This window comes from Crocodylus siamensis, chromosome 9 (genome assembly GCF_052110815.1).
Source record: "Crocodylus siamensis isolate JL-2025a chromosome 9, ASM5211081v1, whole genome shotgun sequence".
In the NCBI taxonomy this organism is placed as follows: domain Eukaryota; kingdom Metazoa; phylum Chordata; order Crocodylia; family Crocodylidae; genus Crocodylus; species Crocodylus siamensis.
This window is the reverse complement of record NC_143403.1, coordinates 55,796,816-55,822,217: the sequence shown is the minus strand read 5'-3', so window position 1 is coordinate 55,822,217 and position 25,402 is coordinate 55,796,816. Positions and strand designations below refer to the sequence as shown.

General features: G+C 46.9%; 2 protein-coding genes across 6 annotated transcripts in view; both read left to right on the top strand.

Moving 5' to 3' along the window:
* Positions 1 to 12,352, top strand: part of PATZ1 (POZ/BTB and AT hook containing zinc finger 1) — a 29,071-nt gene extending 16,719 nt beyond the window's left edge. For 2 of the 5 annotated variants that reach the window (XM_090063680.1, XM_090063681.1), the window contains 2 exons: positions 3,669 to 3,806; positions 5,714 to 12,352. In XM_090063680.1, the coding sequence (XP_089919806.1) occupies positions 3,669 to 3,806; positions 5,714 to 6,132 (557 nt within the window). In that variant the 3' untranslated portion in view covers positions 6,133 to 12,352. The remainder of the gene's footprint in view (positions 1 to 3,668; positions 3,807 to 5,713) is intronic. The other 3 variants (XM_090063683.1, XM_090063682.1, XM_090063685.1) reach the window with 2 other exon arrangements.
* Positions 12,353 to 19,220: 6,868 nt separating this feature from the next.
* On the top strand, positions 19,221 to 24,838 carry PIK3IP1 (phosphoinositide-3-kinase interacting protein 1). Its single transcript, XM_090063686.1, has 6 exons — positions 19,221 to 19,388; positions 19,465 to 19,581; positions 19,660 to 19,776; positions 21,157 to 21,342; positions 21,480 to 21,558; positions 23,244 to 24,838. The coding sequence occupies exons 1-6, from the start codon at positions 19,322 to 19,324 to the stop codon at positions 23,449 to 23,451; spliced, it is 774 nt and encodes a 257-aa protein (XP_089919812.1). The 5' UTR covers positions 19,221 to 19,321; the 3' UTR covers positions 23,452 to 24,838.
* The last annotated feature ends 564 nt before the right edge of the window (positions 24,839 to 25,402 follow it).

Here is a 25,402-nt window from a genome sequence, read left to right as displayed (position 1 = left end):
AGTCTGGAAAGCTGTGCAAGGAGTTTCCTGGGAAGAGATGTCTTTGACTCATCTGAATACATTATTTAATTACAACAGTTCAGAAATCTAAGTACATATAGTTTCCTGAGCTGCTTCTAAAAATCATCTGTTTGAGTGTCCTTGTTCAGCGACTGGGGCTTCTTTTTCAAAGGGGCCAGCCATTTTGCTGATACTTGTCAGCAAGCCCCCATTTGGTGATGCAAAGCTGAACTGTGATGGGAAGCAAGGAGTTTTACAGTGGGATGTTGGAAAGTTTGGTATCACTTGTAAATACTAATTTGTTTAACTGGCCAGTTACTAAAAATAAAAGGTAATTAATCTTGCAGTTAATTCAGGTCCAGGAGCCTGCTTCCTAATTGTTACATAGTTTTCTCTTGTTCTTCAAAATCCTTGGAATTTCTGTTTACTAGCTTGGGTTGGGATTTTCAGAGGCACCTAAAGGAGATGGTCATGGACTCCCTTTGGCTCCTTAGTATTTTGTAATAATATGTAGCCATTAGAGCAGTATAAGACATCCATTTTCGGTTGTTGCCTGGAAGTAGGACACGGCTGTAGAAATCAAGTGAAAGGGTAAAACCTGCATTTTCTGCTCCCTTTGGACTTGAGTTTTCTGCAAGGTAGAGTGGTCAGACAGAAAATCAATTTTATTTGCTTTAAGAGGTACGTAAAGTGTTGCTGTTCTGTGTGTTGGTCTCAAAGTTTTAGGATCAAGTGGAGGAGTCATTCACCAGCTGCTTGATCTGCTTTAGAGCTGTAAAGGGGGAGTAGCCTATAGTTTTCTTCACAGGGAATTTCCCTGATAGACCTACAGCCAGGCCACTGTGGTAGACACTAATCCACTTCCTTTCTGTTCCTGTGTATGGTTTGAGAGACTTACTGTGGAAGGGAGAAATAGTTTACTACTTGGAGCCCTGTTGTGGCATGGTCAGTAGAGGAGTGGTAGGAGAGAGTGCGCGTGTGAAGGGAGAGGAGAACACTTGCCTAAATGTTTTTCCAAGAAAAGTTTTAAAAAGTGACGTGTTGTTCCTCTGCAATAACCCATCAGTCATTCTTCCTGGAACTGATGTATACTTGTCTGTATTTGTGGCCTGATATAATTCTTGGACAATGATCAGTTAAAAGGACAGAACAGGAAACTTGCTTTATCCTGGCTTCCTGGGAAACAGGTGTTTGTCTATCTACTTTGATAAAAGTTGGTAGTTCATACCTTACCTAACAAGAGGGAACGGAGGCACTTCTCAGGAACTTTCACCACATAAAGCAGTGTCTGCTACTGGGGGAATCATGGAGCTTGCGAAAACCTAGCACTTTATAGCTGTCCTTAACCAACTTTTTGTAAACTGTTTTGAAACAAAAAAAATTAAATTTTAACACAAAAATCACTGACCAGTTGAACACAGTTCATCTTTTAGGGTTATTTCATGGTTGGTTCTGAGGTTTGGATGCCGCCTACATAACAGGATTTATCCTAAAAGGCAGATAGTTATTATACCTACTCTGAAATAAGGGATGGTTTCTACCCCTGTAAAGCTCACTACCTAATTGGAAGGGTCCTCATGAAGTGCCGACTTTCTCTCTTTCAACCAGACTTGAACTCTCTCTTAACTTGCTATGACTTAGCAGAGGAGTGAGGATGCTTATTTTCCTTGTCGTTTGTAACATATTCTGCATCACATAAGTCAATCTTTTTTTAGTTCAGAGGAAAATATTCTCCCCTGAAGCATTTTCTGAGAGGGCTTTTTTTGTTGTTTGCTTGACCTGTATTTTTCTCAAATGTTGTGGTTTTCTTGCTTGATCTGAGCTGCTTTCCCCATATTCTGATTCTCTTCAGCTTAGCTGTTCTCAGGAGACGGTCCTTGTACCGCACCAGGAATAAAAGCTTCCTGCCCTCCTGCTATTTCCTCTCTAGCAGGTTGCTACAACCATTCTGAACTTGTATTTGTATCCAGCTCCCATGGGCTCATAAAAGGCTTTGCAGTGCATTAGTCCATTCTGAATCTGGATTCTAATGAAGGTCCCTGCAGAGAGCAGGAACTGTTCTATAGGGGAGGTAAAGGGGGTGTTGCTGTTAAAGTTTAGTTGAAAGCCAGCACCTGAATGGCCACCTTTTACGCCCTTGTCTGTAGCAGAAAGGTGTGCCTGTAGAGTTAAAGCAGTACAATTCCGGCATGGATGCAGTTATATCAGTATAAAAGTACTTTACACCAGTATAGACAGACAAGAGGCTTCTGGCTTCTTTATTATTCCATCCAGGAAGAGCACAGACCAGCTGCAAATGTTTCCTCAGCCTGATGAAGGGTGTTTATACCCAAAAGCTTGCTAAGAAGAATTTTTCCAACTATTTGAGTTGGTCTAATCAAAAATCTCAGATTTACTCAAAGAACCTTGTCTGTCCATGTCCTTAGACCGAAATGGCTACAACCTATACCCTTATACCAGTATAGCCTTTTCTTCTTGAGAAGGGGATTAGATCTACTGATCAAAGGTACTGTTAGTATACAGTATATAAGCCCCACAAAGGCTTGTATCAATATAAATGTATGGGGGAATCCCCTACAACACAGGCACGCCTTTCCATTTTGTACCAGGCCTAATTAGTGGCCAAAATGTAAGTCTCGCTTTTTGCCTGTGTATTTCTTAAGAAGTCAATTCCAGCTCCTCTAACTGGACTAAGAGTATGTGGCCCCATCTTGACTCTAAGAGGGAAGTGTGTTCAATATGAAAGCCACTATGTTGTTGGTTGAATTCAACTTCTTTTATTGATAAGTTTATATCCTCCAGTATTATCCATCAGTCATGGTCCTAATACCCCTCATGTTAATCGCAACATCTTCTGAAGGCTGGATGAAAGAGGAATTGCTGGCACATATGAATTAACTGGTTTTAATTTCTCAGAGTGGTGGATGTAAACTGAGAGCCACTGTGTTCTCTGAGAGCCCACAAGTGTAAAAAGGCATTAATATCCCTTTGTTCTGTCTGCAGGCACTGTAACATAATTAGGTAATACAGAGTCCTCATGGAGCTGTACTGTCTGCACAGTGAGGCAGACAAAAAACACCCTAGCCTATGATGTGTTAAACTTAGGGCAGGGTGAGTAGCAAAACTTCTGTCTTTCCCCAAATAGGGAAAACCAAAATCAGGGAAAAGAAAAACGTCTTCCTGCCTCCAAGAGGGCATCACAAGTGTTGGGCTTTATGGGGAAAAGGAAGTACACTATGGGTGAGGGAGTAGTCAGTGATGTCCCATCAGATGGTCTCAGCAGAATGAGGGAACCTCATGTGGCTGCCCAGAATGTGCGTTAGGTTTATAAAGGCATGTTCTTGTTTAAAAGCATGTAAGTGTGTCACTTGAGTCTCATCTCTTCCTGTGAATTTAAATATGACTGGGCGTGGCTTTTCTGCACTGTGCCTTCTCAGGAACGGTAATTCTCTAACACCTGGTTGAAGAGCAAGGGCAGTGAAAAGCTTTATTTTACACTTGACGCCTGGTTAGATTTACATAAAAATTCTCCTTCAGCAAGTGGTAGACAGCCAGAAACCAAAATAGTTTACTGGAGACTAGGACAAAAAAGAAGAATAAGACAAACAGGGAAGGCAGATGCGTGTCTTTGCTGGTGGCAGGATCTCATCTCCTTTTATCTTGTTTAGGTTTCTCCTCTGCCTCCTACTTAAAGGTCCATGTTAAAACCCACCACGGTGTTCCCCTTCCCCAGGTCTCCAGGCACCAGGAGTCCATCCCGAATGGGGGAGCAGCGTTCCACTGCGTCAGGACCTATGGCATCAAAGGCAAGCGACTCCTTGCTCTGCACTTTGCTTCTCTGCGCAGGACTTTGTATTGCGGGATGTTGGGTTGGGCATGGGAAAGGGGAGGAGGGAAGGACAGGGAAAAAGTTAGTTGTAGAGAAGGTACGTAGAGCCTTGTATCTTTGTCCAAGGATGCCATGGGATGGCTTGTTGAAGGGGAAGTACTGTAACTTCTGGCAGCTTCCTTTACTGTAGGGATGCCAAAGACTGATTTGGTCATACAGCTCCTCGGCCTATGAGCAGATTGTGTTTTAATCCTAGTTGAGGGAGGGGTAGTTAGAAAGGTGTCATTTATAGCTCTCATCAGATCCTTGTACTACCAAGACTGATTACATCTTGTGTTATACCCAGCACGTGATTTCCAAGGGGGGGCCTCAAGCAACTCTGTACATGATGAGAGTAATGACTGCCTGTGTAATCTTGACTCCAGTCGATGGAGGGACTGCACTGATACCTTTAGTAAAAATCTTTCTTGCCTCTCTTTGTGCTGTTGTTGGGAAGGAGTTAGAGGATAAAAGATATTGGCTGCTTCTTTTTAGATGCCACTGATATTTACTTCTGCTTTGGCCTAAAGTCTTTTTTTACAAGACTGGTTAAGAATGACTTGGCATGAATTTACAGAGGATATTTACATATGTTAGCGTGTGTACAGTAACTTCTTTTTTGCCTTACAATTCTGAGCTATCCAAAGGTGGAACATCAAAAATATTAGTTTGGAGACCTTGGGGATCTTGAAGATTTGGGTTTTTATTCTTGCTCTGAAGACAAAATAGGAATGGGTTGAACATACCCTATGCTGATTTGTGTTGATGAGCTGTTACAGTTGTCTAGCTTTTTTCTGAAGGAAGTCCTCTTGGAGAGCTGCTGGAGAAGCCCCTTGACCCTATTTTGTGTACTGATTTGGCAAGAGACTTGCTCCCAAGCTCAGTGGGGTCTTGATTTCATGTATGTTCTGTCTGGTTGCGTAATGCTGACTCAAGAGAGCAAATCTGTCATTTGAAACATGCCAAATGACTCTTTGGTTTTTCAGCATTACGTGTAGAGCAAACTTTCTGCTCAGTGCTTTGTTTCGGGGAATATGTGCATCGGGGTTTGTTATGTCCATATGCATCCTCTGACAGAGGAGAGTGTGGAAAAGCTTCCTTTGTGCATTGGCAGAATAGAATGGGAATCCCCTCAGTATACCAGTGACCCTGCCGGGGTATGCGTCCAAGTAACAGAGAATGTCTCAAGAAGCATGTTCCTCCTACTGTCTTGCTAATGTGTTTGAGGATCGAGCCCTTTCAGGTGTGAAGTATACTCCAACAACACTGTACTTCTAAGACGGAGCCTTCTGAGTTCATATAAAACTGCATTTCCAGGAGCATGGCTGCCCCTGCTGCTGCTGTACAGGGAGACTAGCATATGAGCTGTTTCTAGGTTCCTTCATCTCTTGCCTGTTATACAGTGTTAGCAGTTTCTGGAGTCCATCCATAAGTGCCTGTTGCACTTCAGCACTGAGAAGTTATTCCAGTAATAATAGCGTCTACATTTTATGTTACGACAAAACTATAAACATGACGGTGGATCCTTTGGGATTCCAAAGGCGGCATTGCATAAGTGTAAGAGGATATGGTGGATACGGTCAGTATTGCTACAAAGCCACAAAACCAACTGAGGGATGCTAAGGGATAGCATGTCCAGGCTTCTTAAAGAGGAGAGGTGCAGGGCACAGTGCCTCATCATAGTATTTATAGAGGGTTTTAGCTCTTAAATCTCTAGCATTCAGTCATCTTGATTTAATTGTGAATTAGGTGATGACCAATCCTGCCTACTTAAAAGCATTCTAGGAAAAAAAAACATCCTTGGAGTTGAGATTCTGACAACTTTTCTTGTCTCTTCTTCCATAGAAGGCCAGAAATGCTCACATTCGGACCCGATTGAGAGTTCTGATTCCTATGGAGACCTCTCTGACACCAGTGACCTCAAGACTCCAGAGAAACAGAGCACGAATGGGTCCTTCTCCTGCGACATGACAGTCACCAAAAACAAAATGGAGACAGAGGGAGAGAAGAAATACCCTTGCCCTGAATGTGGCAGCTTTTTCAGATCCAAGTCTTATCTGAACAAACATATACAGAAAGTTCACGTCCGGGCTATTGGGGGCCCACTGGGGGACCTGGGCCCTGCTCTAGGGTCCCCCTTTTCACCCCAACAGAACATGTCTCTCCTGGAGTCATTTGGGTTTCAGATTGTCCAGTCAGCATTTGCATCGTCCCTAGTGGATCCAGAGGTCGACCAGCAACCAATGGGGCCTGAGGGAAAATGAAATGAGCCTAACCTTAACTAAGCAAAGCAGCAGTCTGGTCATTAACTACAAAATGCTGTGAATGAGAGGAGTAATGAAATTTGGTTCTGTAGCTGAGAAATGTTTATTCATTTTTAGCTCCCTTTCCTGTATTACACCTGGTCCCACCTTTAACCCTCTTTAGGAAGGGGACAGGCTTTCCAGCCGATGACTTGCAGGAAATCTACATGACCCTAAATGGGAGACATGATCTAAAATACCGCATAGAGCTCAAGATGCTTTTGCCAGAGCTCCAAGATTAGTCTTCTAGAATAAAAGCTGTGCATACTGGTCTGAGAGGTGCAGGCAGCCCTAGTGACCCATGCATCTGGAAAACTAGGGCTTTTTATGCCTTTGTCCCATCCCTATTTTCCCCTCCTGCCCTTCCCAACCTACCCCCAAAAAAGCAGTAAGTTTAACACACGTACCCATTACTGATTGCGTATAACACAAACGCAAGCCCGGGGTACCAAGCAAGCTGCAGTGCAGTTGTCCTTTTAAAAACATTAAGATTTTTTTAAGAAGGCAAAAGAATTTGGACCCCTTCTGCCGTTTGTGAGGCTGCGAGTGCTGCAGCAGGACTGAACTGCTGAAGAAAAAGAACCATCACCCAAAACAGGTTATTTTTGTTACTTTTAACCATTAAACTTGCTGTCGGGTTTTTAATTCTCCATTATTATTATTATTATTATTATTATTTTTAGGACCTGTTGTAGTGAATTGCTACTGAAAAGCCAGTCCAGGGCAATATACAGAGCACTCTTAAAGCAGCAGTCACATTAGGGTTAGTATTCATTTTTTAGATGTATCATAATTAATAACTTGGCTAGTTGATTGTTTTAAGTCTATGGAAGAAATAGTTTTATGCAAAAAAGAAAAGAGAAAAAGAAAGAAAGGAAATAACCTTGCAGTCTGGTTGACTGGTGCTTGTTTTATGCGTGGGACCTAGAAAATGAATGTGGTCAGCAAGCGGGTGAACTATGTACCATTGACTTGTTTAGTGTGAATAAACCCAGGGTTCACAGAGTGATTTTTGGATTAATCGGATTGGACTGTATTAAAGAAGTTAGTATGTTACTTTACATCCCCTGGTTTTGTCTGGTTTTTAAGCAGTTCAGCCACCTATCTGGGAGGTGTGCAACTCAGAGCCAAAAAGTAGGGTCCCCCTCTCCTTGTTGCACACCTAGTGACCTGGACCTAAGATGCCAGCACAGCCCTCCTTATTTTCCTCTAATTGGGCTTGTTCAAAGCAGTCCTATTTTCTTACCCGTCTCCAGAGCAGAAATGATTCCACCAGGCCAGGGAGGGATCCAAACCAGAGCAGACCTCCAAAAAAGGACCCTGTACAGAATACTGAGTTGGGCTCTGTAACGTCGAGGATTCCACTGAGCAGAATACACATGGAGAGAGATCAAGTGCCCCATATTAAAAAGCTTGACAAATTATGCACCAAAAACCAAGTGTAAGCCTGGGTTGATGTACTGAATGCAAGGTTAGGAAGTGGGAATGTGTTGTGTTATAATTATGGTTCTGTTGTTTGAAGGTCACTGAATTGCTGCCTTAATTTCCCATTTGTAAAATAAAAGACTGCCCCTTACATCCCCAAGGAGTTGCAGTGGGTTAACTAGTAAAATTCTGCACTGGGCTTTGGAAATGCCAGACTTGCTGGGTATTACTTGATTTAAAAACTAGAAGTGCATGAGACCCACATCAGATTTACAGGTTGTGGAGAATATCTGCAAATACAGCACTGCGCTTGGTTCAAGGCAGAACAGTACAGGGTGGGGCCTGTGCTCTTTGGGTTGTACCTCTGTGTTACAGGTGTGTGCAACCAGGAGCTGTTCTGTAGAACTCTCCACGCTTTTCCTATCATTCCTAATCAAAGTCCTGTACCTAGAATGTAGCTGGAAGTGGTATAGTGTTGGATTGTACTTCCTATCACTGCCATTGGCATAAAGCATCACAGGGTGGTTGTGGGGGAATTTTTTCAAGATTTTGATTTCACCCTCTTCCAGTCATCACAGCTACTCAAAATCTCTGACTTGACTTGCACAGGAAGTTGTTCTTTTATTTGTGCATACTTTTGAGTAATCTGCAGCAAAAGACAATCTGGAACCTACTTTACATGCTACCAGTCCAGCCCAGATAGAGGGCTTCTGGTGGTAGTTACACATTTGATACGAAATGTACTGGTTGCTGCTAACTTGCAGAAAGAAGGGATTGGATATAATCTCTTTTGCTTCCATCTCATCCCCATTCCCTCAAAAGCATCTCCAGAAAGTGTCTTATTTTAAGAAAAACTGGAATTTTTTTTAAAAAAAACAGCAGCACGGGATGCAGGGGCTGCTTTTTTTATTATTGACTGATGCCTAGCGTTAGATTGCTTATTTGCTGAAAAGTAGAAATAAAACATTTCAGAGTGGTAATAAAACGTCTTAACATCTTACTAATCTAGGCCTTGACCAAACAACTCTGTGAGCTGCCAAGAGTTTTATCTGGAAGTCAAGACAAAGCAGTCTTTCCAGTCAGCAGAAGGGTAAGCCAGGATCAGAGAATGGCAACTCCAGTCACATGGACTATTGATGATTGATAACCCACATTTGAGAAATGGAGGGAGCAAGTGGTAACATGTTTATCAAGAGCAAAAGCTGTCAGCTTAATAGCAGTTGTCAAGAGCTTGCTCCTCCAAGTTAGGATTGAAAGAGATGGGGGGAAATTCAAGAAAGAGAACTCAAGCAGCTTAAGTGTCTCTCTGTTCTCATGAACACTCAGCAAGCTCTGGTGACATTAGACTGAAGTCTAAGGGAGAGGCTCAGACAGTGGGCCAGACTCGCGCTCCATTTAGCTCCAGTGTCTTCAGTGGAGTTACAGCTGGGAGGAATTTTGGCTGCTTGTGTCCAAACTTATTTTGAATGCTGCAGAACTGGTCCCAGAAAATACAAGTGTAGAGATTTGAATGCGGAACAGGATCTTTTAAAAGTTCACCAATACATTTTGCTTGCTAAGGGGGGACTCTTGGTATCAGCAAATGGAATGAAAACCACTGAATTCCCAGTATAGCAGATGTGGAAATAGTTATGCAGGGTAACACACCTCAAGTCATAATTCTAGATGGTCTTGATGTGCTCAGGAAGGTTACACTAGTGTGGTAGTTAGGGTATATTTGTGTCTGTTTTGCTCTTATCTAGCTGGCCTTAGGGGGAGAAAAGGGTATGTTTTCTTCCTTGGGCAGTGTGTCCTCCTTCAGGAATAGACCTGTCTAGAAAGTTCACCTGATAAGTATTTATCTGTGAACTTGGAATTAATATGCACAGCCTTAACCAGCTTTCTATTCCTTACAGTACTGCCGCCATACATTGGTATAAACAGAAACTTTCCTTCAGAACCAACCTCCATTTCTGTTCACTTTATACGAAGTTACAAATGCAACTTTGGAGAGTGTTTATTTTCTTCTCAAGAGAGGGACTATGATGCAGTGTCATTCAGGCAGGCATTAGGAGAAGGCCAAAAAAAGGAAAAGGCTCAGTTCAGCACTATCTTAGTAATTAAAGCAAAATAGGTTTTTTTGTTTTTGTTTTTTTGCTTTGCAGTAGAGCCTCGAACTCCTGAGTTGAGACCAGGATCCCACTGCGCTAAGCAGTTTTAGAAGCACAGTAAGAGACAGTCCTTGCTGGAAAAAACTTAAAATCTGCATAGCAAAGATATGCAAGTTAAATAGCTATCAAGCATTTTACAGATGGATAACAGACACAGCTCAATCACCTAATTCACAAAGCACTTACGTACTGATCTAAAAGTTTTGCTGAAACCTAGTGCAAATTGCCCAAAATCAGATAGGAAATCTGCAGCAGAGCTGAGACTTAAATCCAGACTTCCCAAGTCCCAATCCAGTGCCTTAATCACAGGAATCAAGAAAAGCAAAATACTTATAAAACAAAAACATAGCAGTAGCACTTTAAGATAGTGTTGATGTAGTCTTCATACTAGTCTTGTATAATTGCTGACACCAAGTCACAGTACTGGATGTCTTCTGAGTGCCAGTGTCTCTTTCCCAAGTACCCCAGGACTAAATTAATAGAATTAAAACTAACCTAGATTTTTGTAGATTCTGTTGTGATTTTGTAGTGTTTTGTTTTCCCTTAAATCTCTGTTCCTAAAGTTCTGTGTCTAAATTTCAGCTATTGTTTGTCTGAAGTCTGTAGTGGATGCAACCTGAAGCTTTAACAAATCGAGAGGGAGAAAGGTGTTCACATGAGGAAGTACATACCTTAGTAAATGTCAGTAGAACTCTAGTCTCCAATATGGAAAAAAAAAAAGTGAAAAGCTCTGGGTTTCACTGGATATGAAATGAACAAAGTTGAAAGAGGCTGCAGAAGCCACAGGAAAAAGTTTTACATACTTTTTCATTGTCAAATAGTGAAACAGAAGGGCTTCTCTTACCCTGCAAAAATTATGTCAATTGCTCAGAGCAGCAGAGAATCTGAGAGCAAGTGCCAGACTGGACTGGACTGTGGCATTCTTGCCTTAGTAAGAAGAATACCTTTCTATAAACAAAGTGGACTTTCTCCCCTTCACCCTTCGATTTTTTTATTTTGAATTCTGATTTTGAGTAAAGTAACATTGGATTTTTGAGCCTGTACTTGCATTCCTATCCTAGGGGAGAGGACTAAATTAACAGGGAAGAAAAAGTGTTATTAAAACTTAAAAGAAAGTAAGTCAGGTGGATTCTTCTCTCCTGATGCATCTTGCCCTCTTCCTGTTGAGCAAGCCTCTTTTTCAAAAAGCAAGGCTCATCAGATTATTGTGACTGATTCTTTGGATTTGGTTTTCACGCTGATCTACTAGTCTGAGTCCTTTGAGCTGTGATGGATTAAACACCGCATTGAGAATGTAGGAGCTCCTGAATTGTAAACTTGGTTGTATAGCTGATTTGTATTGTGGCTTGTTACTCAGGCTGTAATATGTGGGGTGCTGAGTTCCTAATTCTTCAGCTGTCATTCTCTTCAGTGAGATTTAAGGAGGGTGTCAGCACCTTATAGGATGCAGCCCTTTTCCCTTCTTCCTGGATGTCCATGTAGTGGATGATAACACCACACTCAAGAAATCATGCTTCTAATGATTAGTTAGTAGGCCCAGTTCTGCTCCATGACATTCAACCAGTTCCGCCTACTTCAGATATAGCAAACACGCTATTAAGCAAACATTTGGCCTATTTCTTTGTCACTTCCCTCATCCCCACCTCCTTTTGTGTGTGTGTATGTGTTTTAGCAGAGAGTGACTTGGTGCTCTCAGGGCTCCCAGGTTTTGTTTTCATGGCCTTTCCACTTACCACTGCAGTTTTGCAGACCTGCAAGTGTTCTGATCTGAGGTTTGTTGAATGGAGGTGCCTAACTGATTACCTAATGACTCCCTTACAGCTCCAGGCCCTAGGGGGCTTTGTTCATAAAGTCACTAGCTGTTATGTAGTCTCTTAGGCTGTTTGCAGTCACATTGGGAGCTTGGGCAAGTACTTGGTATGGTCAGGGTCTCATTCTTGCTAGTAGCTTCCTGGCTGGTATGTCAAAAACTGGTGCCTTCTCCAGGCAATTTTTTATGCACTCCTTTGGAGTGCTAGCTTGACACTGCTGACTGTTAGAGCCCAAGAGCATGCCTTGGGAGATACTTAAGTTCACTTTTCCATTACCATTGTGGTCTGAAAGCTGCTGCAGTCAGTGCTGGTACAGGGCTTTAAGGGAGAGAATAGAAGGCGTTTCTCAAAAGTCCTAAACACTAAATGACTGGACCGTGTAGTGTAAGTTAATCCAGAAGAGCTGGTATGATTATCCTGTCTTGGTAGCACATCAGAGAGACAATGTCTTGGGAAGAAGCAGAAAAGCTTGTCACTGGCTCTTGCAATTATACCGATCCCTCAAATTGAAGCCTCTGAAAAAGCTCCATAAGTCTTCAGTGGGGGCAGGAGTTGGGCCTTGGAGCATGGGTGACTGTCCCTATGTGAACAGCATCTTTTGCCTAGCTGTAGGACTGCTTCTATTGAAACAGTCTGTCTAGCCTTCTTGGGTATCTTAGGTTTATATTAAGCAACTACCTACCATTTTTTTCTATTGTGTGTATTTTTTGTACGTTCTGTTGAAAGGTGAAGCCTCTGTAGAAGGTGATACAGAGATCTGATTTTGAATAGTAATAAACCAAGAATTAAACCCTGCAGGCTGCATGCATTCATTTCCTGGAGACAGACTGTAGAAGCCAAGACTGCACAGAACACAACCTGTATTTTTCTTAGTTATGAGTGTCAGAGGCAGCTACCACCTGCCCTACAGGACTTTTCTTGCCACCTCCACAGCACCTCTAAATAGAAGAATTTATACAGCATTTGGATGGGCTTGCTGGATTAAGTATTTTCTTCACTCCTTTCAGGAGAAGGTGACCCAGCAACAAATGTCTGTCTGACAGAGCAGCTGGAATTCATTGTTATACTTGGAGGTGAGAAAAGATGAAAGGGGTGCTTTGAATAGTATGCAACCTGTTTTACTTCAGTCTCCCAAAATGACTAAAAAAGGTATTACATCTTAAGACAGAAGTAGAGCTCTCTTAGTCTAAAGTCAGGTAGAAGGTGGATTTGCACCTTATAGACTAGATTAGAGATGTACAGCATAAACTTTTGTAAGAGCAGGCCTTGGTTAGTGTATCTTCTACAATACTTAACAAAGATGTTGGGTTGACGTAAGAAAAAGCAATGCTACCTCTCACCAGGTGGATGGCTTTTTGGCTACTTGTGTTCTTTCCTGGGGCAATTTGGAACCTTTCCTTCATACCCAGAACTGCTAATGACGAATGGCAACCCCACCGCTAGAACCGCAGGACAAATGCTCTTTTTGCTGCGGGCACATGGAAGAACAGATCCTGTACTTCTGTGGTGGACATGGTGTAGGAGTCCTTTTGTGATGAGTAATAAAAGAGGCTGTCTCCACTGGCCTAATGCATGCATACAAACCTGGAAAAAATGGAGACTCCCCAGACAGATACAACTCCTTCTCCTGCCTTCAGGCAAATGCCTGTGGCTGTGCACAGGACCCAAAGTACCAATACACCCTTTTTCTTTCAGATCAGATCAGCAGAGGGAGGGCATCCCAGAGCTGAGGGCTCCTTGCTGCAGTGCTCTGTCCCCAAGTCCCTAGACTGTACTTCTAAGAACTATGACCCACTTGATCTCTGTGGTGGATTAAAGGTAGAGAGGTGTCTCAGATCCTAGGAACCTCAAGGCCTAGCTAAGAAAAAAGTGAACTGTACAGCTGAGAAGTGTGTCCTGTCTTAGCTCTGGTTAGAGACTGCCTTTTTTAACAGACACACAGCGCTTTCTTTGCCCCTGCTAAGGTGGCATAAGAATGTTACTTCCTTTCTAGCTGGCTGTGTTCTTAGGTAGTCTTATCTTCTTTTGGCTTTAGAAATACTTAATTGGAAGGCCTATGGTAACTTCCTGGCATTAGCCCAGAATCCTAGAAGCTTAAATAGCAGTGTTTGGGACCTTTCCTTCTCTCAAAGTCTGTAAAGTCAATACTCGGTGTGCATCCTTGAAACTGGTGAGTAGAAGATTGACAGAAGGACCTCTGATCCCATCCAACCCCGAGCAAGTCGCCTTGTTCAGAGTCAACAACCTACAAACTAAGGAAGCCTGAAATGTTCCCACCGCCTGGCAAAGCTCCCGTAGATGCTGGTATAGAGTTTCCGCAGCTGGGTTTTCCACATCTCTTAACTGTTCCTAAACTTCATAAATTTATTTTTAGGATCCAAATTTCCCTTTAGCACATGCAAACTTGGCTACCCAGGTTCACACTGGCTGAAAGCCACAACAAGAAATCATGAAGTTTAAAAGGATTTCTACAAGCTTGAAAAAACAAGAGTGAAGGTACATATTTCCTTCTGCTACTCTAATGTTTTCTGTCTTGCTTGACATCTTTACTTCACATTTTAAATGGCTGGTGCTATATATATCTGGGATTTGGGGAGAATTTGAATTCCATCTATACCTCCCCAGTACAATACTGCAAGTTTTTTGTTTTTTTTTTCCTCCAGTGATTCGTATCCAAAGTTCTCAAAGTATATATTTGGGCACTAGTCCTTTCTTACACCTCTGTGATGCTAGTGCTACACCTGTTTAAACAAAAAGGAAGCTAAGGCATGGCATGAAGAGAAGGGAAGCAACTTACCCAGGTTCACACAACAGAGCAATGGAAGATCCTGGAATAAGCTGAGCTCTTTCCTTTGTTGGCTCAGCTTCCGTGCTTGCTTACTATATCTATTATACTGCCTTCTTCCTAAAGGTATTTCCCCTTTCTTCCTAACCAGGCTTGCTCTTGTTTTTCTACCATTTCTATGTTGTAACTTTAAAAGGATGGAGTAAGGGTGGGGTGTATTCTGGCCTGAAATATCTTTCCCTTGCCAAACTTGTGATTTGTACCTAACAACATAGCTAGGAGGGTGGTAATATCTTGCCGTGACGCACCCACATAAGACCAAGTAAATAGCAGTGATCCAAGTAATAGTTTGTTTTAATATGCTCAAGAAGGGGGAGTTTTGATAAGAGTCTGAAAAAAACAGCCTGACTGCAAATGCCTCTGGGCTGCCTGCCTGTTACAGAGACAGGAAGTAGCTCTGATCAACATTGCATGAAAATGCTGTACATTTTGTCCCAGACTATACAAAAGGGTGCTGCTGTTTCGGTTTCAGTCCAGCAAAAGGACTGATATTCTTCCATTTCTGCCAGTGCTTGATGATGGAGCATTCAGCACAGTGACAGAAAAGCCTAATTCTGCCTTCAAACCCCTGCATCAGCCTCAGGGGCTGCCTCGCCCTCCTTGAGACCATAGGATCCAGATTACAAGCTGCAGGCCTCTTATCCTCTGGTTACAGCCCATGTAGGAAGCCTGTCCCCAGAGGCATTCTGAATAAGGACAGCAAATGCTCTGTACCAGTCTGGGCTGGTTTAAATTTGCACAGGGTTGTTTTGCTCCTATTGACTTCCTCATTAATACTTGAGGTTCTGGCTGGCACTTGCCTGGCAGTAACTCCTGGTGTCGAATGGGAGGGGAGCCTTACCTTGAATATACCAGCCATGAAACTTGATCTCTGGCTCTGCCTCTCCACTCTGACCCCTCTGTAATGCATGCTTGCTCGCTTTCTGGTTTGTAATGCTGCTGTGTTTAAGCTCACAACTTCATGAACTTGGTGTCTGCTTCCCTTGTTCCAGCCCACTCCACAGCATTTTCTTAAACTAGGAATAACATAGGAATTTGTTTCCTTGAGTATTATTAAGTAAAGCTGGCCTTGTCAAGTGGGATCCTCTGATGACATGTTTATGAGTTGGGAGCACAGAAAGGCTTGCAGAGCTATCAGCATTTCACTGGAGTTGTAAGTACATAAAAACATTTTAGTAGCACTTGTCACTTCCTGTCTTCCAAGTCCTTTATAAATATCATGCTGGTGAGGCCTTAGCTGGAGTTCTGTGTCCAACTGGAGAATGTAGCCCAACTGGAGAAATACATAGGAAAACAACAGGAATGAGGAGAGGTTTAAAAAATGGCACCTAGGAGAAAAGACTGAAAGAATGGGGTTCTTTTTATAAAAATTAGGGGACAGGCAGGAAAGGGGAGTCATAACAGTCCTCCAGTATGTAAAAGGTTCTTATAAAGAGGACAGTGATCAAGTGTTCTTTATGTCCAGACAGTAGTCAATTTAATTTGCAGCAGAGAAGATCCAGATTAGAAAGGCTTTCCTCATATCTATCTATGAGGATGGTTATATCCTGGGAAATGCTACCTGTGGAGGTTGTGGAATCACCTGTGCTGAAAGTTTTAGGAATTCTTTAGGCCAACATCTGTCAGCAATACTCGAGGGATGCCTCGGAGCAGAAGGGTGGATTCAATGACCTCTCTTCCAGGCCTAAGTATCCAGGCCTGCCCAATACCATAATCAGTGGGACAAGCTCCATTGCTGTTGTTTTGCTCTTTAAACTTTGAGTTTTTCTGCAGATGACAAAATAGAACAAAGAAACCCCAAAGGAAAGGCTGGAGTGAGAAAACAGCTGGGACAGTTTGATCTGGAACTTCTGCAAGGTAAATGCTGTAATTGGTAACAGCCACATACTGCCACTCTCCACATTTGGGAATATGGACACAGTGGAAGGCAGTGTATTTTCTAGTGAGCATAAAACCTACTTTCTGCTGCTGATTGTATGACTTTGAACCTGGGTGAATCATTTCACCTCATTCTATGTCTCTTTCCCTTTCTGTAAAATGGCACCATGACTGTCTTAGTCTGTGAAGCGCTTTAAGATGCATGAGGTGAGGGGCATATGGATGTGTGTGTATGCATGCACAAAGCTAGCTATTAAATGATCAATGGAATAGTTCCTCTAAAATCAAGTCTTTAGAGAGTATCTGCATTTCTCAGCTGCATGCACACAGCAAATAGATTCACCAATTCCTAATGAACAGTCAAAGCAGTTAGCTCCCTTGTTTCCCCCAGGAGAGCAGCAATAGCATCTCATTAGATCTCATTAGTCCTTACTCTGCCAAGCTGCAGGGCCTGAATCTGCCCTGCAACCCCAGGAAGAACCGGAGATGAAAGGCAGGGGAAACCAATGCTTGGAAGTCAGTTTTGATTTGCCATTAATACAAAGGATTTTGAGTCCTGTCTACATTCCCTGATGGGGACAGTAGACAACTTCTATCTTGCCATTGACTAAAAGCTCAAGTGTTAAGGGAGTTTGGCTGTGTGGGGTAAGAATCACAGCTTGTTCCAGGAAACAGCAGTAGGGAAGGCTTGAGACTTGCTTCCGCAGATGTTGCTCCCCAGCCTCTCATTTGTTGGATCAGTTTGAGGGTCAGAGAGTGCCTCTTGTGCAGATCATTCTGAAGCATGGGATGAATGCAGAGAAATAAGTTATGCTGAAAAATGGTGAAATTTTCTGCAAGCACCTATGGCCAAATTACCCTTGCATGTCAATGCACTGTTCCGTCATATTCAATCTGAACAGAAGTTGGCACCTAGGACCTTTTTCTAGGGACTCATAATGAGGGCCTAATCCTTAGCAATTCTGCAGTCAGTACTCACAAATGTGAAAGTGACCCAGGTAATATAATTAGCTTTCCAAGAGTCTTCTCATGATAAAATGTAAAAGTGATGCACTTAAACAGAGCAGATCTGCCAGCTGGTGAGGACAGAGGTTTCCCATGCTGGGCTTTCTGCCAAGCTGAGAGCTGAATTTATATCCAGTCCATCTGAAGTCCACTAAAGCTGTAATAACCGACTAATAATTCTTGTACTTAAGGATGTCTCATCCACTGATTTCAGATCTTACAAAGGTCAGGGAGGACTAAAAGGACTAGGTAAAAAGTGATAAACTGAAGTGCAGGCAGGTTAACTAAGTCTCCTGGACTCCCAGTCACCCGCCAGCCCATGCAGCCACCTGGGATGCATCCACACAAACATGGACATTTGTCTCCCTGGGGACAAGCAGCTGCCGCACACCTTGGGCTGCTGCTACTACGTGTCCCTGGAGGATGCCTGTGCCACACACCCTGGTGCTTGGCAGATTACCCTGAGTGGCAACTGTGCTGGCTCCAGCAGCCTCACTTGAGGGCTTTGGGGAGCTGCAGCTGGAGTGACACCGGGCAGCCAGGCTCCAGTTTTGGGTGGCACATGCTGCCCTACTCTTTTGTACAATTTTTTGATCCTGGGGCCAAACTCCCCCCCCCCCCCCCCCCCGCTACCTTGCAGTACAGAGAATACCTGAATGTGTGGCACATCCCCAGCTCATCTGGACGTGGCCCAGGTGTACAAACCCTTGCCTCCTTTAGTGCTATTGCATGATTTCAAAGCATTTGTGAAAAAGTGTCCCATTCAAGGGAACGCCTTCCTGCCCTGAATGGAAAACTGAAACACCAAGGAGGAAAGTGAGTAAATGGCTCGAGGTCACAGAGATGATGTGACACAGCCAGAAATAAACCTTGTGCTCAGTCTTGTGCCCTAACCACAAGCACCTTCTTCCTCCCCAGATCTCTGCTGAGACTTGCTGCCATCCGGAAGGCCCAAATATTTCACCTGCTTATTTTTCATTTGCCTAAAATAGGAAACCTCAGCCTATGAATCAAGGTGCTTCTATGGTCACTATCATCATATTATCCAAGTCTCCCACCTAGGTAATAATAGAACTATTTCAATGGTCTGGTTTGAAATCACTATAGAAAGGTGGTATCATTGTGACCACCTGCCTGCTATCTAACACCAAAGTATCTTTGAGTTTTCACCTCTTGCGTGGCTGTATCTCCAGCATCCTGTAACCAGATGCACAGCTCTTGGATAACGTGGGTTCCATAAAGGGAAATGTGAATAGAGGCTGCAAGAACTACTGTCCTTGCTGTGAAACACAGCTAGTGTGCTTATGGGTGGCTCTGGATTTAGAGATGCTGTTTGGCATCTCCCACTTGCTCCTGCAAGCTCAGAGAAACTCAGGATAACCCCCAGAGTTAGAGCTTGGTAGTCCATGGCTATGTTTGGCCAAAAGCATCTCTCCCATCAGCTGCAGGGAGCTCTGCATTGGCCATTTTGGCTAAGGTAAGTAAATGTCTAAGAATACTTCACTTCCCCTTCACCTGCAGAACTGAGGTCGTCCAGGACTCTGCAGACAGACTAAAAGGGTACAGAAACTGCAGATCTAGGTCTTAAAAAATAGGATTCCTAGGCTTTAACTGAGCGTGTGGGTCAGGTTGGGGAAGCAGTGGCTGTAAAGCAAACAGGAGACGGGGTTGGGGCAGACGCGCAGTGCTGGTAACAGCAGGCAGCTACAGGCTCCTGCGACCTGCCTCTGAGACACAAAAGGAAGCTCAGGCCCGGCCGCCGGGTCCTGGCCCGTGCTCCGGGGAAGCCGCGGGGGCAGCACTTGCTGCTGCTGCAGTAGCTGCAGCTGAGCTGGGCCGGGCCGCGCCGCCCGGCGCTAGCTCCACACCCGCGGCCCAGCCCGGGGGTGGGGCCGGGCGCTCCCCGCCTCCCGCGCTAGGACCCGGTGGGGCGGCGCGGCGCGGCGCGGGGCGGAGCGGAGCAGATCGGAGCTGTTTACCGAGCGGAGCCGGGCAGCGCAGCGCGGGGAGCCGCTCCCAGCCCGGCCGGCGGCAGGATGCCGGGCTGGCGGCGCTGGCTGGTGCTGGCCGCCGCGCTAGCGGCCGCTGCCCGAGCCGCCGAAGGTGGGTGAGCTGCGGCGGGGCCGGGCCGGGGGCAGCCGGGGCGCGATGACCGGCGGCGCTTCTCCTCTCTCCGCAGAGTGCGTCCGCGGCTCCGGCGTCTCGTACCGCGGCGGCCACCAGCGCGCGGCCGGCGGCGCCCCGTGCCTCAACTGGCTGGACGTGCAGCGCGGCTCCGGCGCCGCGCTGCTCACCGGTACGTGCGGGCTCGGCCGGGCGGGACCCCGCGGCGCGGACTGACCCTGACGCTGACCCTCCCCCTCCTGCCCCGCAGTGTCCGAGAACCACAGCAGCTGCCGCAACCCGGACGGCGCCGCGGCGCCCTGGTGCTACGTGCGCGGCGCGGCCGGCGGCCCCGAGCGCAGCCCCTGCGCCATCGGCCCCTGCCCAGGTGAGCGGGGCGGGGCGGGGCGGGGCGGGGCGGGCCCCTCCCCCCGCGTCGCGATTGGCCCGCGCTGTCTCCAAGGCTCGGGCTGCCCGTTCTAGGGGTGATGTCACCCAGCCCCGCGAACCTGGGGTGTAAACAGCTGACGTCACCCGGGGCGGGGCCAGGCGCATCCCCTCCGGCTCCGCCCACCAACCCCCTCTCCGGGAAGCCCGCCCAGCCCCTGCCGCCTTCTCCCTGCCTGGCTTGGAGCTGCAGGTCGGTTGTCAGCACCTGGGAGCCACCCCTCACCTGCATCTCAAACTGTAGCGGAGCGGTAGTGGGTAAACTGGTTCGTAGGCAGCGCTTCAGCAGCTGCAGCACAGGCTGGTCTGCGCCCCCAGCTGCATCCACCTGCCCCGTTCCCAGGACAGCCTACGCTTGTCTGGCTGCACCGTCTTTGCCCATAGCTCCCCCATCCCAAGGCAGGAGGGGGATGCTGGCCTTCCCCCAGTCATCCTAGTCTTCCTTGCCTTGGCTGCACCTCCGTAAGAACAAAGCAGGCCATGTGTTTCCTTTTGGAGGGTTTTTATTCAAAGCCGTCAGTTCCCTTAGGCCGCAATAACCAACCCTTCAGCACCGTGCTACGTGATGGCTGTGGTGCCAGCAGCGCTGCCATTTTGTTGGGAGAAACCTGCCTGCCTGCCAGGGCTTTCCCACTGCTTCTCTTCCCAATGGCCAGCCTGGGCTCTGCACCTCCAAAGTCCCTGTGCAAAGCCGTGCCCTACTGCAGTGACCCCTGTGAATTCGTCTTGCCTTCCCTTTCCCATCATATCACGGTTCGGTCTTCAGGGAGTGCTGTTCAGTAGCTGGCTGGAAAGGGGTGGGGGAGGCAGCTCCCTCTGCCAAGGCCTCCTATCTGCATTAGGAAGATTGAGGTAGGAGGGAATAAAACAGAGCAAGAAAGAAGGGAGGGTTCCTGAGAGAGCAGAAGATGGAGCTATTGATCATCTTGCTCATTTCTGTTCAGAGCGCCTTGACTTTTCTCTGTATCTTGAACTGTAGAGATGCATGGAGTTCCTGGGTGGCCCTTCAAATACTGCTCTGCAGAACATCGAGACACCCGGGTTTCAGCCTCACCTCTGCTCTCTGCCTGGATTGGGGGTTGGCTCTTTGTTTGATTACTGCCTTTGACTGCCAGCAGCAGTAGAAGTGCAGGGGGCTAGACCACACTCTTCTTCCGGGGGAGCAGCCATAGCAACACCTAAGAGGAAGTGTGAGAGTTTATCAGCGTGAAGGTCGCTCAAGGTCCCCAGTTCTGAGTCTGAAACTGTTTCCTGCCTCGTTTACTAGGCACATCACTTTAAAATAACTGGTTTATGCTGATCTATTTTTCCTCCTTAACAGCCACCACTTCCATAGCAGTTCAGATCCCTACAGATGGAGCTGAGGTTGCTCAGGAGATGGACCAGGTGTTTGAATCTGCTGATACTTTGCCATCACGCAGTGAGGCAGCTGCTGTACAGCCTGTCATTGGGATCAGTCAGAGAGTCCGGATGAAGTCCAAAGAGAAGGAGGACCTGGGGACCCTAGGTGTGTATGACTGCCTTCAACCACCCCCTGGCTCCCAGGGTACCACCACCAAGACCCACAGAATGCTGCCTCTAGAGGCTAAAGTGCTGCCTTGTTCCTCACTTTGCCTGTTCTTCTCTTCTCCCTTCCCCCAACAGGAAAAGTGCTGGGGATTATCATGATGGTGATAATCATTTCAATTGGAGCTGGCATTGTCGTGGGCTTCTTCTGGAAAAGGTGAGTGACTCCTCAGCTCCTGGGAGCTTGTGTGGGTTGTCACTTGTGGCACCAGTCAAAACTCCAAAGGACCACATTTAAATAACTAGGGACTGAGCCAGGTATTGCTGCCATCCCAGAGCCAGAGAAGGCCATGCTTGAGACGCTACCACTGTGCTCCATAGTGTCCAATGGAGTTGTTACCATTTCTACAGTGAGAATTTTCTATAACCTAGGAAATCTCACTGCCATGCTCATGCTGCGGTTGCTAAGCACAGTGCCTGGGGGTGGGGAAAGGGGCCTCCTGCTGCCTGTGCTTCACCATTATGGGGCTGTCATTGCAATTCCCATGGCACTTGATCCTGGGAGCTACAGCTACTCGGGACCTAGCAGGATAAGACCTTAAAGCAAGGCATTCAGCCAGATAATTGAGTGGCTGCCTAACTACTAGAGCTGTAGCTCAGCCTCTGTGCTATCTTCAGAGAACAGAAGTGCTTCATACAGATCTCAGGCTTCCTCACCCTGTCAGGGACAACCTAAGCCTGGGATGCTTGAATCTGTCTAGACATGCTAGAGCGGCAGGGAGGGATTATCCCCTCTGCATAATACCCTTTACCCAAGCAGTCGGCTCTAGCCAACTGCCATGTTCCTAGGAGCCCAGGTCCTGCCCTGTAGTGCTCCCCTCACTGCTTGGTGGTTGTGGGCTCTTGGGTAAGGACTGGAGCCTCTCCAGGTCCAGGCAGCCACCCTCCTGCTCAGCTCTGTCTGCCACCACCATTTGACCAGAACAGGTGGCCAGGGGCTAAGGAAAAGCTTCAACTCACCAGTGCTCGCAGAGCTCCCAGGTCCATCAGTGTGCTCAGGCTTCATTCTGCTGGGCGTGTGCAGTTAGTTGCCAGTGACACCAGTGGAGGCTGGACCTTTCAGTGGCACAGTCATTACTGCAGGTCTCGGCCCCTCTATTAGTCTGGGTTACAGAATCCTCTTCGGAAACAGACTTTTCAAGGGACTGTCAGTCAGCCTACACTGTATTCCAGAGAGCAGGGAAATCCTCGGGGAAGGGCTTGTAGGAAGCTCCAGAGCAGCGTAACCAGCGTAACTGAAGGAGCTGAAGTAAAGACAGGGAAGGGCATTGGGTTGCATGGAGGCTCCCACCAGTTTGCTGGAGCTTGCCTTGTGGCGCTCACCGTTGTGCAGATTGCGTCACACTTGACCACAGTCCAGCAGAACAAGCCCTTTCCCAAGCTAGGACACATCCTTTAAATAACAGACTTGGAGAGCAGGAGTGCAGGGAGGGGGTTACCATAGGCTGCAGCACAAGAATCCTTCTTCCCACTAGGTCTGATTCAAGGCAGCACCGAGCTCTAAGGGAGATGCTGCCAGCGTGGTGACCAGAACCTCAGGCCCCCTCCACCCTGTCAGCTCTTCAGGCTGGGAGGCTGCTCCACTGCAGCAACACAGGAGGGTTGGTTTCACATCCACCCTGAGCCCTCCCTACTGCTACTACTGCAGGAAGAAGCCTGGGCAGAGGGGGGAGCTTGCCTACTCCCTGGCTCTGGTGCCACCAAGACCAGAGCCTGGTGTGATAGCAGGGGCTGAAGGGAAGTCCAGCCCATCCACATTTACTGCAAAGGCTTGCAGGGGTTACAACAGCAGCACCTCCCTGTGCCCCGACTGGCTCTCAGGATCCTTTGCTTCCTGTGCAGGAGGAGAGATCTGAAGGCACAGCAGGAACAGGAGGCTCAGGAGCGGGAAATGCAACGCATCACGCTGCCACTCTCTGCTTTCACCAATCCCGTCTGTGAGCTGGTGGATGAGAAGACAATTGAGGTACACACCAACCAGACACCTGTGGAGGAGACGCAGGATGGCAATGCGCCCCTCATGGGCCAGGCAGGCACTCCCGGGGCCTGAGCAGCCATGCCACAGCAACACAAGTTGGACCTACCACAGTTCCAGCCCCTGGGCTCCCACATGGGGACATGGGACCCGTTTGTGTTTTGTTTTATTTTTGGTGAATGCCAGGGATAGACGGGACTTGCAGATGCGGCACGGCAGGGGCTGGGGAAGCACCAGGTGGCTTCCAACGGCTCCGTTCCTTTCTCTTTGGAGCGAGAGGCCAGGCCTGCCATGGGCCCCAGATTCCATTACCCTCGCATGGTCTTGGCTTCCTCTTCACTGTTCCTGTCCTGTGGGGAACAGTGCACGCTGTTACTTGCATTTCAGCCTGGCATCCTAAGGGGGAAACCTTTGCCCCGACTCAGAGATGATGGAGACTTGAAATAAAGTGGTTCCCTTTCAAGGGTGGTAGCTGGGACAAGGCCTTCCCCTGTCCTGTGGTTGGGTCACACTGAGGTTCCCCCCACCCTGAGAGAGCTAGAGGTCATTTGAACAGGCAGCAGTTAAACAGAAGGCAACAGCTTATCTGGCAGCAGAAGGTATTTGGGCCTAGGGCAATGTTTAGCTCCAGTAGCTTTCTGGGAACAGATTTCCCCACAATACTCAAAACAAATCAAGGTCTTCCAGGGCCAAGGACATGTTCCCACTCTCTTGTGTGGGTTTTCCCGATACTCAAGAGTCTATATGGGCTGTCTGCTGGGACTCCTGCCAAAGCACTTGGATCAAGAAAGCCAAAGGACAGGAGCAGGGCAAGCAGAAACCACGCCAAGCCCTGGGTGCCTGTACCAAGGGGCTGTAGCTGTTTCTGAATTCCTATCAGATTTTCCAAGGGCTGTGTTTCCTGACGGTGCTGAAGCCAGCTGCAGCGTGAACTCAGCAAGAAAGCAAAAACCAGCACAGCAAGCACTCAGCAAACCTGCTTGCAAGCAGAGCACGACACAAAGCTGTGTTGCAGGATTGGTGACCTGGGCTTTGGCTCCTGTACCAGCCTCCCATATCTATGCAGCAAAAGCTGACAGGCAGGGTGATAGGGGAGTTGCTACCCAATCTCCTTTAATGGCCGAAGGCCTTTGGTTTCTGGGAATTGAGGGGGTAGTTAGCTCTTTGTAGGTGTTCAGGGGAGTTTATCACCTAAGTAGAGTTGCAGCCATTGCCATCCTACAGGGTTCAAGCCATCGTAAGCTCTCCTAGCCATCTGCGTGACAACTGAGGGTGGAAGAAACGCAGCATGTAACAGCAAAGGTTTTAGTGTCAATGTTTATTTCAAAAAGGGAAAAATAATGAAGCTTGGTTATTTTTACTGCCTTTGAATACCATTACTTTGTAAATGTTTTAAATACCTCACGAGTACGAGATGGGGCAGATTGTGCCACCTTGTATTAAAGCTTAACAGAGAATGAAAGGCAGTGTGAACTGTAGTGCCTGAACTTACTGATAAGCAGTGATGCTGTGACTGAGGGGCACCAGGAGCAGCAGCTGGCTGTCCTTGAGGGGGCGAGCTGGCCAGCTGTGAGGCCTGCTACCCCATGCCAGCCAGCAGCAGACTAGTTTGCTGGTTGGCCTTTTCATGGCTACTCTTCCCCAGCAGGGCCAATGCAAAGGAGCCAGCCCAACCCTAAGCAGAACCCAGCCCTTGGGGGGATGCAGTCCCTTGGGATGGTGATGCTGTGGATGCTGGCACGGTCCCATTTTAGAAGAGCCGTGTTCCTGAAAAGCAGCTGCCTGCAGCTCCAGCCCAGGCCAAGGGTGGTGACTAAGCAGGTTGGCCCCCAGAGGGATGACTTCATCCGTCTTTGTCCTTTCTTCCTCTGATGCGAGGGATTCTGTTTTACTGCTGCTCGGGGTCAAGCCCCAGCCTCTGGCTCTGCTTGGAGAGGCTGATGCAGGCACTGACCAAGTCGGGAGGCTACAGTGGAAGAGACCAGGAGCCAGCAGCAGAGCCAGCTTCTCAGCTGTTATAGCCACA